This window comes from Aquila chrysaetos, chromosome 10, assembly GCF_900496995.4.
Source record: "Aquila chrysaetos chrysaetos chromosome 10, bAquChr1.4, whole genome shotgun sequence".
Lineage (NCBI taxonomy): Eukaryota > Metazoa > Chordata > Aves > Accipitriformes > Accipitridae > Aquila > Aquila chrysaetos.
The window spans coordinates 39,341,923-39,354,406 of record NC_044013.1 but is presented as its reverse complement, the minus strand read 5'-3'; the positions used below and the strand labels follow the sequence as shown (position 1 = coordinate 39,354,406).

The following is a 12,484-nucleotide window of genomic DNA, read 5'->3' as shown; positions in this document are numbered from 1 at the left end:
CAAGTTCATTTTTAAGAGGGTATCCATCTAGTTTGTACTAGGTTTAACTTCCCAACTAATGCAAAATACAGTCCTAAACAGACATTGCAGTAATGTCTTAACAGTATGCAAACTCCATTCACTGCACAGTTTAAAAATGTGAGGACTTAATGAAATACAAAGATACAACTGTTGTTTCGACTACTTTTGGGCTTAAAAAACCCCAGTGAAAATATTTCACTAAAATAAAGAAGTCTCTACAGCTAGCAATACCTAAGTGCAATACTAGGAACTCATCTTTGCAAACATAAACAATTTTGATGTAATGTAACATCTCCCATTGCCCTCAGATATACATATATATATATACACACACACCTTTCAAGGTCAAATCAAATGTACACAGTTCGTACCCCCATTAATACTGTTATGATATTTGCAGCCTATAAGCGAACAGGGAGGAAACAATTTAAAGCAACTTTTCTTCCAAATTGGGCTCTTCCAGTATTTTGTTACGTTTCTGCAACCAACACCACATGGAGATCAGAGATGTCTGCTCCCAGTCTGAAGCCAAAATCCCAGTTAAAGTAACAGAAATAAGACTGTGACATGAAATTTAAGGTATGTCAGTTAACACTGTGGGGGAAAAAAAGGCCACAATTGAAAGAATTAAACTAATTTATATTTCACTACTCAACAACAAAGTTGTAATTCATGGGCATCGCTTAATACTGATTGACAGTAGTTACCCAGTGATTTATTTTGGCTACTCTGCCTTCTTTATGATAACCAAGAGGAAAAAAATACTTCACTTTTCATGTAATTGGCTGTAGACAAAAGGTCAAGACAGTTATTCTGGTCACATGAATACAACTAACAAGGGAAGTCAAGAGAGCAAAATGAAAAGTTACATACCAAAGTCCATTCTATCTTTTTGATTTCTCTGAAGCAAACCCAACAGCAGGTCAGCCAGATAAGCTGATGTTTCCCTAGGAATACTGCACACAAGAGGAAGTAAAACATGCATTAAATTTAATGCATGCATTAAATAATGCATAGCACATTAAATTTTAGGAAGTCAGCATTCTGCCATGTCCCTAAGTCTTCACTATACATGCTCTACAGCCTTAGTACAGGACCCTTTCAACCCAGCAAGGTACAATGAAGGCAAGATGCAACATGAGTCACTGGTATCGTACTACACCCTTGTAAAGATAGCAACACTGAATATTTTTATGAATCCCAGGCATTCCCAAAGATGAAAAAGTGTTCAATCAACAAATGTAAGTGACAGGAAAGGCCATGGTGACATACCTAGGAATCAAATTCCTGTTCTTTTCATAAAACATTCTCAAATCTTGAGGACTATTGGCCTGTCAAATAAAAATGTACATTAATTAAAGCTCAGTTTCATGGAGAAAATAGCTTTTGTACCTATGCACATATACACAAAAAGGAGGCTTTTGTATATGGGCATTAAAGGAGAAAACCCCAATCCTTATATATTTCCTCTGGATTGAACACACTGATCTCATAGACTAAGTATGAGCAACTTCTCCCTTGGTATCCTCAAGCGATCTAGCCTTTGAAGCATCGACACTACACTCAGACATCACTACTTCTGTTTTCATGACCAGAAGGAAAAGCCCTAGGAATTTCCATGAGGAGACTAAAAAGATGGAAAAGGAAATAAATTGTTACCTGAAAAGGTGGTTTTCCAACAAGACACTGATAAATCACAGTTCCTATGCTCCACAGGTCTGCTTTAGCATCATAGTGTTGAGACATAATCACTTCAGGGGCCTAGAAAGAACAGCAAAATCTCAGAAGGGAAAACAAAAAAGCAAGGCCGCAGCAATACGAATTCTACAGTTCTTCTGTCAGAGCAGTATTAACAGAGACCACTTTATTCTAAGACAAAATTAACATTTTAATCTGCATCACGACTTGAAAGGTAACAGTTCTAAAATGAAAGCTATGTTTCAAAAACACAGAAAACTAGAAAACTTGATGTTCTAAAGAAAGCATCTAGCAATCAGCATGTATAGGAATAAGATGTAAGCGTTATTTACTTGGTTTATGCAGTCCTCGTTTAGATAAATAACCAAGCATTTCATAAGGAATATCATTATCACCATTTTACATATAAAAAAAACAAGACAAGTGAAAGCAAAATGATCTTCCCAGTACAGCAGTGGTAGTGCCAAAGTCAGACAGTTCAGTGCTCAACTGACTACCACACTACTTAGTCAAAATTAATGGCAATTAACTGCAAATTGTTTTTTTAACACCCCACCCCACATGTGAGAGAATACATTAAATAACTAGAATCAAAACATCAAGTAGTTTTTTTTAACTAGTAGTGTAAAGCTCTTCTAGCCTGTATTTGATCACTTTTTATTTTCTTAGAAACTGGGAAGGAGATAATGCCCTATTTCACAAAAAAGGAGTACCTAAGTGGGAATGAAACTACTTTGCCATAAAATTAATGCTAAGATGTATTCTCTTTTAATTCTCCAAGATTTTCCCTCTCCGCAGCGCTAAGAAATGTTCAATGTCTCTCTGATTTTAACAACCGTGATCTCCAAATCACAAGAAAAAAAGGAGCTAGTAGAACTAAGGAAAAGTGAACCGCATGCTGCCTCTAATAATTCTGAATCTGCCAATCTGCAAACAGTAAATTATTTTGTTCTGGTAGGAGAATGTTTGAGATAAGCAACATAATCTGAAATATTCTGTCACTTACCATATACATAGGGGAACCACACAGAGTTGCAGCCATCATGTTGCTATGCAGATAACGAGCAAAACCAAAGTCAGCTATGTAAAGAAACACATTTGTCAATGAAAAGAAATACAATTTCCAAATTTTTGAAGTCTAGAAATGATCTGTCTCTTATTGAAATCTGCTACAATTACAAGTTAGAGAGAAAAAGACAGGTATAATATATAGTCAGCTACATGGAATAGTAAAATCTATGTGACACTGAAAGAATAATACATTATCTTCCAAATAGCAAGCCAAGAAACAGCAGTGGCATCATTTGCACAAACTGCTGCTCAGCCATCTCCCCAGCTGCAGAGCATACTGTCTGGCGTCAGCAGGAAAGGATTAAAGTCAGTGGCTAAATATAAATGGTCCATTAAGAGTGATGAATATACAATCTGCTTCAGTGAAATCACATCAGGTAGAAGTTTAAGAAGTCAAGTTTCAGATGCCTGAATTTTCCACGTAGACAAAAGCATCTGAAACTATCAAGTAAGGACAGCAAGAGAAGTTTTGTCTGTTCTGTGCTGTTTAGAACATGCAGTGAGTTGGAACAGATCTCAGATTTTGGTTGAGCAAAAGCATAGAAAAGAAACTTGTTAAAAACAAGGTATTTTTAAATGGACACTTAATAGACAACAAGAGATTAAAACTCCTGAAGCATCCTCTGAAGAAGAGTTTGGTAGTGTCCTGAACAGTTGACATCTCTCTCCCCAGTTACAATGCCAAACCTCCTTCTGCCAAAAATAGGTCATAACCTACATTTCTAAACTTCTCAAATAACCCTTAGGAGGGTCTACCACAAAAAAACCCCAGCTGGAACTGTGACTAGAGTCTCACATGCACACAGTTTTGAAATGGGCTAAAGGCTACTTGAAGTTTCAAAGGTTACAGATTTATGTCTAATTAAAATAGTTTAATACTAGAAACATCAGCTAAATAGGTTTCTTTTTCCTGCAGATTTAATCAAAAAGGTCTTTATGACTCAATCTTTTTTATTCCAAGATTCTGCACTACAGCATAAAGCTCATCATTCTAGACTTACTGCCTGATTTGTATCAATTTAATACACACCATATCCAGTACACCTTCTGCGCTTTAACAACAGAGACACTTCTGAGTAGTGAAACAATCCAACAGTGATGATTTACCTTTAGATCAGAGAAAAGCATATTTACCTATTTTGATGCGTATGCCACTGACACTTGACTTCCTACGACTGGCGTAAGACAACAAAATATTCTGTGGTTTAAGATCCCTATGAATGATTCCTTTACTGTGCAGAATACGCATAGCTGCTGCAATCTGCTGGAGGAACACTCGGATGGTATCTTCACTAAGAGTTCCTTTAGCTGGAAATAACATACACATTAGCAGATGAGAAAATAAATATCATTATCTTTGGGCAAAAAGCAATAAAATTCACAGTGATCAACCGTGAAAACAATGAAGACAATCAAATCATAGTGAATTACACTCAGAACAATCCAATCCCCAGTATTTTTCTACAAACGTATATACCCTCAACAATATACACATCTCTAGTTTTACACTAGCTACAGTACTCTGAATTATCTGTTTTTATAGTAGTTTATTCAACTTGGTAGCATAATAATTGTAAAACTTCTCAATCACCATTAAATCCTAAACTCACTAAAAATGCAAAAGAGCCAAGAAAATAAAAAAACTTCACAGTTTAGAACAGTAAATGTATCTACAATCATGTTACAACCTGAAGCTGTAAAACCTGTTCTTTAAACAAATTATTATGGGGATGCAGATAACCACTCTGCTCAAAAATTTCATCCATGATAAAATTTATCTTGAAGGGAAAAAATAAGATGTACTTTTGAAAGTCTCTTCAGAAGCTATTAGCTCATTCCGCAGTCTGAAAAAGTACTGAACACAGGAGTGGGATTATACTGTATGAGTCTTTCCAAGGATTTTAATGGGAAGTGAATTAGGCTTTTAATACACAGTTACCATAACAATAGCTGTTCACAAAAAGATTCCTTCAACGTACTGAGACACAAAGGCAAGTAGAAGAATATTTTCATCAAGAAAAATATGAAGATTAACATCTCTGCTCAGAATGTTGTTTGTAATAAGAATCTACTTGTCATGATTCTGTAACTTTTGTCTTCCCTTTGGGCAGAGCCATGATGAAGGGTAAAATCTCTCCTAAGCCAGAACTGCCTCTTTGTAGAAAGCATTATTATGTAAGTAATTCAATACTTTTAAGTTCATATGTTGGAATAGAAAGCAGGTGGAATCAAAACACTGGGAGCAGCCCCCAAAATACAGCTTTAGAAATAGAAACCCACACATTTGTTAGCATGCTACTTAATTGTTAGCTACATCTTCTCCCTCATTTACAAATAAGGGAAAGTTACATTCAACAGTTTTGAAAGCAGTGGCAAAAAGCATTTCCTGTCTGTGCATTATTTTACTCTCTTTCATTGCTACTTTGTGGGTTTTACTTTCAATTATGAGTGGCATTTAAAAACACTGGGAAATATTTTCAAACAAATGCAAAACCTTATGTCTTCCTGCAGCTTCACAATTTAGTTTTCAAGTTCTCAGGGTGGCATACAAACACACAACAAACAGCACTCTGCTGCTGACCTTGACTGGAGACAGAATACAACACTAAACGGATTCTTGGTGAATTCAATTACTCTTATAAAGAGGGTACTCTAAAATCACAACAGGGTGAACACGGATTACGGAATTACAGCCATTCCATGAACAGAAAAATATTTAAACCACAATCTCAGAGAAACACCAATGAATTACAGGAATACAGAATATAAACATGTAATGCAATAGCTTCGTAATAGGGAAATACAGTAATCAATTACCTTGTAAGTAATCTGCCAAATCCCCACCATTGCAGTACTGTTAAAAAGAAAGGTTTTTATTCAAAACACATGCACTGAAATACTTGCTATATAATTTTTACTTTGTACTCTCTTCACGAAAATTAGAAGATCCTTTCCAGCTGTTTGCCTTTAAATTGTTTTGTCAATTACTTGTAATTAATAATTTGAAGTGTAACACTTCATCAATACTTACAGTATCATAAAATGAAACTGAATAATTTATGGAACAAACACTGCTGATAAATTTAGTAGTGCATAGGAAATTAATGATCTAGTTTTCAGAATTGCTTGCTTTAACAAGTTATGGTTATTTTGCAGCTGTGCAAAGGAGTTTTGTCTAAAAATCATCTTTAAAATCAGCCAGAAACAAACAGATATGATAATACATACCTCCATTACCAAAAAGACAGAATTGGGCATTTCCTAAAAGAAAAGGAGAACAAACCCCATTTAAGAATGTGGCAAGACAAAGCCTTCAGTACCTGTATTAACCAAGTGTAACATGAGATTTTTTTTCAATCAGCTGAGACACATTATGTTAAAGTCACTGCTTTAGAGGGTAGCAAATATGTACATTCCCCCTCATTAAATATTTCACATTTTCAAAAGCATTACCATATGCAGAAAAATCACCAGGCAATATCCTTAAGACTAAAGCTATCATTTGAAAGAGTATCATACAGTAAGTACCATCAGTTTCCACTGTATGTCACTCCCTTAGCTTTCAACTGCCTTGGACTGCTCTATCAACACAAACTCAATATTAAGAGCCCTTACAAATAAACAAACTTTAGATATCAGACATCACTGAAATCAGTTACTAACGGGACAGTAATATTTAGTCACAAATATACTGGTCAGAATTACAAAGTGTAAGAAAGACAATTTGACTATGACAACCAGTTTTCTAAGGAGGAATTCCAAAGTTATGTTCCCCATTTCTGGGTAAAACAAGTTTTGGTTCTGCCATCTGACAAGCTGAAGGTCAGTCAGAAATGACAGCACAGTTAACTGCCTAGAATAAACTGACTCCCAAACGCTATTTTGTAGAACAATTAATTCCAAGACTCATGCACACTTCTGTAAAGTATCTCCCTCAGCGAGTCACTGGCAGCAGCATGTCCCTGCCACGGACCTAAATGCCTTATAGCAAAGGTGTGATTTGTTATGGCAGTCCTATTGAGTTTTTCCAAAGCACTGACCTCTTTTGACCTACCTGCAACCTGAACTCCCTCTCTTGTAACTGAGTAAAATTTACTGAAAGACAGATTAGCTAACTGCTACTGTAAATTATCTACACACTCCACAAAAATGCAGTAAAAATGTCTGTGCTTAAACCAGACTGTAACAAGAACTTTTACTTTTTTTACAAATATTTATTTTGTGTGAGGGAAGAAAGAGCCTACCTGTCTATATCAATAATCAACATTGTTTTCCACTGTCTCCTGCATAAAATAGTTTTGTTGTGCCTACAAAGTTGAAAGCACTCAGAGATCTTTATAAAGTAAAAGTATTTTTTCCCTCTGAGCTGATTGAGTAAGACTGAAAGGAAAAAACACAAAGAGAACTAGAAGGAAACATAAGGCAAGTATACAATAAACAGGATGATGTTTTTAATTACACAGTATGTTACCTCCATTCCACTTTAAAAATAAACTTAAACAAAGGTTGCCAGTTTGTGGGAAAATATGTTTTTAAGACAGTTGAAGGAAAAGAGCAAGATGGCATACCAGCCAAGGCCATGCATATGCCCCAGTTGGAAGTGCAACTGTAGACAGTCTGACTGTATTCTGCTAACTAGTGTCCAAAAAAAACCCCAAAAGGGACATTGCATGGCAAAACAAAAGCTGTGAACTCAGTCACCTTTCTTGGTGCTTGTATTACAGCACATGTTCAATTTGCCCATACTGGCAAGAACTACCACAAGAGTGCCATTTTCAAGGGCTCACTAACAAGCCAGGCTAGGAAGCTTTAAAAAGAAAAATAAAGTAAAAATGGGCCAATGGGCCCAGGCTAGGGAAACCAACTACCCTAAATATCACACAGCACAAAGCACATGGATGGCACAACCTGTTAAAGCACTTTTCTACCAATCCATCAGATACAGATATCCACTACAGATAACTGTAGTAGTACAGTTGGAGATGAACCAGATATTTTAAGGTTAATTCAAGACTGTATTAGCCTGCTTCACTTTCTGGAAGCATTTAGTTTAGCCACTCTTGTCTGTGTTACAGAAATGCATCTGAGGTTCTTTCCAGCTCAGAACATCAAGCACATTACAGATTTGTTTACATTTGGGAATTAGCTTCAAAGAAAGCAAGTTTCTAGGAACTTTAGTCAAATCTGTTGGGAATGAAAGGCAAACTCCAACCAATACAGAATATTAAAGCAGCAGTAGATCACATTTCAGGAAGTCCCAATTGTTCAGTGTTTCTGTAACAGCTGTGGCCAACATGAACCATAATTTGCAATCCTATAAACGCATCAAAACCTAAGTGCATATATTAAAGCAAAAAAAGATAAGTAATTACTTGCTCTGTAAATCACTGAAAATACATAATGATAAATGTTTCTTTCAACATTGTTCCTTTGCAACATCATCTTCCAAGACAGACACTCACTCTCTTTCAGGAACCCCAAGGATGCCAAACAGCAACTCTTGAGATCCCCATTTATGAAACTGAAAATTCTGCCAACTGAGGATCGCTTCACTTAAAGGACAACTGTGATGTGTGAAAGAATAACACAGCTGAGAAGCATGGGAACTGTCCATTCTCCAGTGACAAGAAAGAAGCTCAGCTAGTGGATTTCCACCCGAACATAGCAATCCCATGAATCAGAAATAGCTATTCCACAGCGTCAGTGCCTCCACTACACAACACACTCTGTACAAAAACAGCAGCTTAGGGCAGTATGTAATGCTCAGCTCATGACAGACATTTATTCATCACAGAACTAAGAGAATGTGTTTTCTGGATTCCCTTGGAAACAAAGTCCTTTCAAATGAAACTGCTCTCTTCAGGAACACAGAGCTGATGATTTGTCCTGTTGTACTAGTCTCACCTGTTTAAAGAAAGTCATTCCTATCAGACTACACTAGATGTCCCTCAAATAGCATTACTCATCTCTTTTTGACTGATATTCTTGATTAAAAATAATCAAATGAGTCACTGGGTTAAAGTCATAGCAAGAAGTAGAGCATGTTTCCTTACTGTAGCTTAGATAATCCTTTCTTATTAAATCAGCAGAGCAGATTAGAGGTTTCACAAAGAGATTTTCCCAGACTGGTCAAAAGTCCTATCTAATTCGTACTGCAGAAGTAATATTTTGCACAGTACCAGTACCAAGGTCCCCAGTCACATCTCATCCCAACTTTAACTCATAACCAAACACTTTTCAATATCCCATCAATGTGAGCTTTAGTTCAAAACAGCTGAAGTTGTTCATCCCTTCACAGTTGCTCAAATTTTGCATTACAGTTCTTGAGCAGCCTGGCTGGGAATGTGATCTCCATTTTGGGAATACATTCAGAAAACACAAGTCAATTCTGTAGACACATTTTTCCCTTCTAAATTAGTTTGCTGAAGAATAAAGCTATCCCTGTCATCATTCCCTAGACTTGTGATTTCTGTTGACTTGCTAAGCAGAGCAAAGTGCTCAAAAATGAAAAGATTAGTAAACCAGCACGTTTCAGATCTAACATTCAGGAATAAAGCTCACCTAGCAAGCTATTTTAAACTGCTTCTTGAAACAGATAACAAAGCTTTCAAAAATCTACATTGATATACAGATCATAAAATTACTACAGCTAGAGTTGTTCTAGCCTACGCTTCTACCTAGAAAAATAATCAAGCAATACAAAAGTATGTTGTGTTGCAACAATTACGAACAGTTTTGCCCAGCATGCCCTTACGTTGTTGCTTAAAGTTTTCTTGACAAAAACCTAGTTTTGCTCCTTCTTATTAGGAATCTAGGCATCACTTGCAAGTTGAAGTAAAAGGTAGTAAAGGTTAATAGGAAGCCATTTTACAATTCTGAAAGCTAACAGATAAACCTAATAGAAAAAGATTAAAAGGCAATGTATTTGCCAAATATGTATTTGCTGTGCTTTAATCCCAGACTTCCAACAGTTGTCTCAGGGGATGTGAAGTTCCAACCCAAATAACAGGCTCAGCGCAGTAGTTCCATTTAAAAGACATTAATTGAAAAAGAAGTCAAAACATCCATGGTTACTTCTGACAGCTGTTGCTAGAACTCTAGAGTATTGGCAGAAACATACCCTAGATTTCTTTTTGGTTAGGAAGCCCTCCTTTAAAACAAGCTGAAAGTCTGCAAGAAGCTCTTAGTGAGCTGCCAAAGCAGAAACTATGGCAAATAAATAGTTACTATGTTTTTGCTCCAAGCCTATAGATTCTGTTTAGCTGCAGCTTATGATCGAGTCCCAAGAGCATGAGAGTTAACGTGACAGCTTGTGCACTGCTATTATCTGATTAATTTTCTTATATGTTAATTTGGGCTATATTTGCTTTTTTTTTTTTTTTTTGGCCAGGAATACACTCCTCTTTTTTTTGGAACATTAAATACATTTGGCAAAAGTTCTAATGATTTAGTGAAAAACGACCAGTCCAGGTCTTTTTAAGGCTGTTTCTCACTGTATTACAGATATTCGTTTTGCTTTGCAAGTGTACCACAGCAGCAGCTTCTAACATGTTCAGCTCCTATCATCTAAAAGACTGAACATTTTGTTAGTTCTGACTAAATGTTAAGTCTCAGACTAAATGTCACTTGACATGTGCCTGTAGGATTCAAGTAGCATGCATGCTGCCAATTATTCACATAAAAGAGCAATCAGCCATGGAGAAATGTACCACAATAGCCGTATCACTCATTTTCTGTTATGTGAAATGCTGTGCTTAACTAATATATATGGGAGGTAGCGAAAGAGACTGGCCTGCTGCACTGCACAAAGGAAAGGCAAAACTGTTCACAGCGCACTGAACATTTAACACGCTCACATACTAGAAGATCTTTTGAAATAGTTTTGAAATACAAATTATAGCATCTAGGCACAGCAGGTAAGCTAAGGACTGCGTAGTAACTCCAACTCTTTGGTTCTGTGGGCCAAAACAAATTCTAACTGGTTGTTCCTAGCCTTCAACACCTACACTGGCATCATTCCTTGCAGTCCAATATTGTTGTAACCAACCTTCCCATTAGCATCAGCTGCCAGGTAGTATTTCAAAACATTTATGATTTCTACAGGGCTTCCACACACAGTGAGGATGGATACTGACAAACACAAAGGCCTTAATCAAGGAGCTGACGGAAAAAAAATAAAGATATTGAGACATCCTCATTCAACAGACAAGAGTTCAGAAACAGCTATGATGAGAGTATGGAGGCAATCAAAGCTGTGAGACACCAAGATCAAGAGCACACACCAGAATGCTTGAAGCAAATGCCTCAAGAAACATAAGCAACACTACCAGACCAACTGGAGTCCTTGGGTAAACCAAACAGCAATATTTAATTCCCACTGGTAAAACAACAGGTATAGATAAAGATGGTTGCCTCCATAAGCATCCCTAATAAGAACTCACAGGCACTTGTGTATAAGTAAGGGCTGAGGTGTAGGTACCAGAGGGATCACTGACTTTGTTCCCACTAACTTTCACTGCTTTCAAGGACAGCAGAAGCAGCTGCAGTTATTTTGTTTGCTATGTACCAACAAGCTAAGACAAGAAACAATTTCTGTTCAGACACTGTTTCTCCAATAACACATTGGAAATTAGTTCTCCCTAAACTACTGTTCAAATAGCAAACTTCAGACTCCATACAGTGAAGACATTAATTCATTCTTCTAAAATGCTATCTCCAAGATACATTACAGGCTTTCATTCTGATAGCTGACATTCTAAAGAGGTTTTGAATTAAATTATTTGCTAAAACAGGCACTGTCTGGCACTGTGTAAGAGATTAGTTCTACTCAGCACACACTTGGGATCATGAACTGCACAAAACTGTAAATTCACATCCTAAATATAGCACATTCCAAATAACTTACTGATACCTTCATGCTTCAGTATAATAATACTTTATCTGAGGACCTCAATGTACTTTATGCTGGTGAGTTAGAGGTTATTTTAGACTCCTTTTGCTTTTGAGAAACAGTGGGCTCCATTTCCCCAATTAACGGGATCCAAGATTGATCTTCTTTTGCAGGATGAATGACATCCCATAGCACCACCATGGGAAAAGAGCTGCATTCTTAATACCATTTTAGACATTTAGGAGTTTTTTATTCTTGAATGAAAGACTACCAAACTCTTGCCCAACAAGATAAGTAAAAAGCATCTCAACAGGTTACGTCTTGCTATCCATCTATTATATTCTGGGGTCTTTTTTAAGCATTTCACTTCATGAAAAAATTAATTTCACATTTAGAGGTAGCTGCATATGTTTATTTTTCAGAGCCCTACTACTGCAAAACATTTGCCTCTCACAGATGGACAGTTCAGATTTAAGTATCTCCACAAACGCCTTCAGTCTTAGAACCACCGGTCTCCACACCCTAGCATGTGCAGATCCCCAGTCTTCTGAGATGGCACAAACACCACCAGTAGGCTCTGCTTACATAAAATGCTTAACTGCAGATCAAACCTGCCAGTGCCGCGTGTAACCACCTTACAGAAATCAAGGGCAATTATCGTGCTGGCACCAGAACAAAAGATTTTTATGTCAACCAATGTACATACAACATTAACGGCACACCAACTCATTCGGGTGTGTCTCCAGATGAATGGGCATTTCTAGTAATTTAACTCAGTGGACCCTATACATACTAAGTAACACG

The 12,484-nt window shown here is 36.8% G+C and overlaps 1 protein-coding gene across 1 annotated transcript in view; it reads right to left on the bottom strand.

Annotated features, from left to right (window-relative positions):
- Positions 1-12,484, bottom strand: part of ULK2 (unc-51 like autophagy activating kinase 2) — a 41,084-nt gene that overhangs the window by 22,079 nt on the left and 6,521 nt on the right. The window contains exons 4-10 of the mRNA XM_030029086.1: positions 6,019-6,051; positions 5,608-5,644; positions 3,925-4,098; positions 2,726-2,799; positions 1,681-1,782; positions 1,294-1,352; positions 895-977 (exon numbers count right to left, since the gene is read on the bottom strand). Of these exons, the coding sequence (XP_029884946.1) occupies positions 895-977; positions 1,294-1,352; positions 1,681-1,782; positions 2,726-2,799; positions 3,925-4,098; positions 5,608-5,644; positions 6,019-6,051 (562 nt within the window). The remainder of the gene's footprint in view (positions 1-894; positions 978-1,293; positions 1,353-1,680; positions 1,783-2,725; positions 2,800-3,924; positions 4,099-5,607; positions 5,645-6,018; positions 6,052-12,484) is intronic.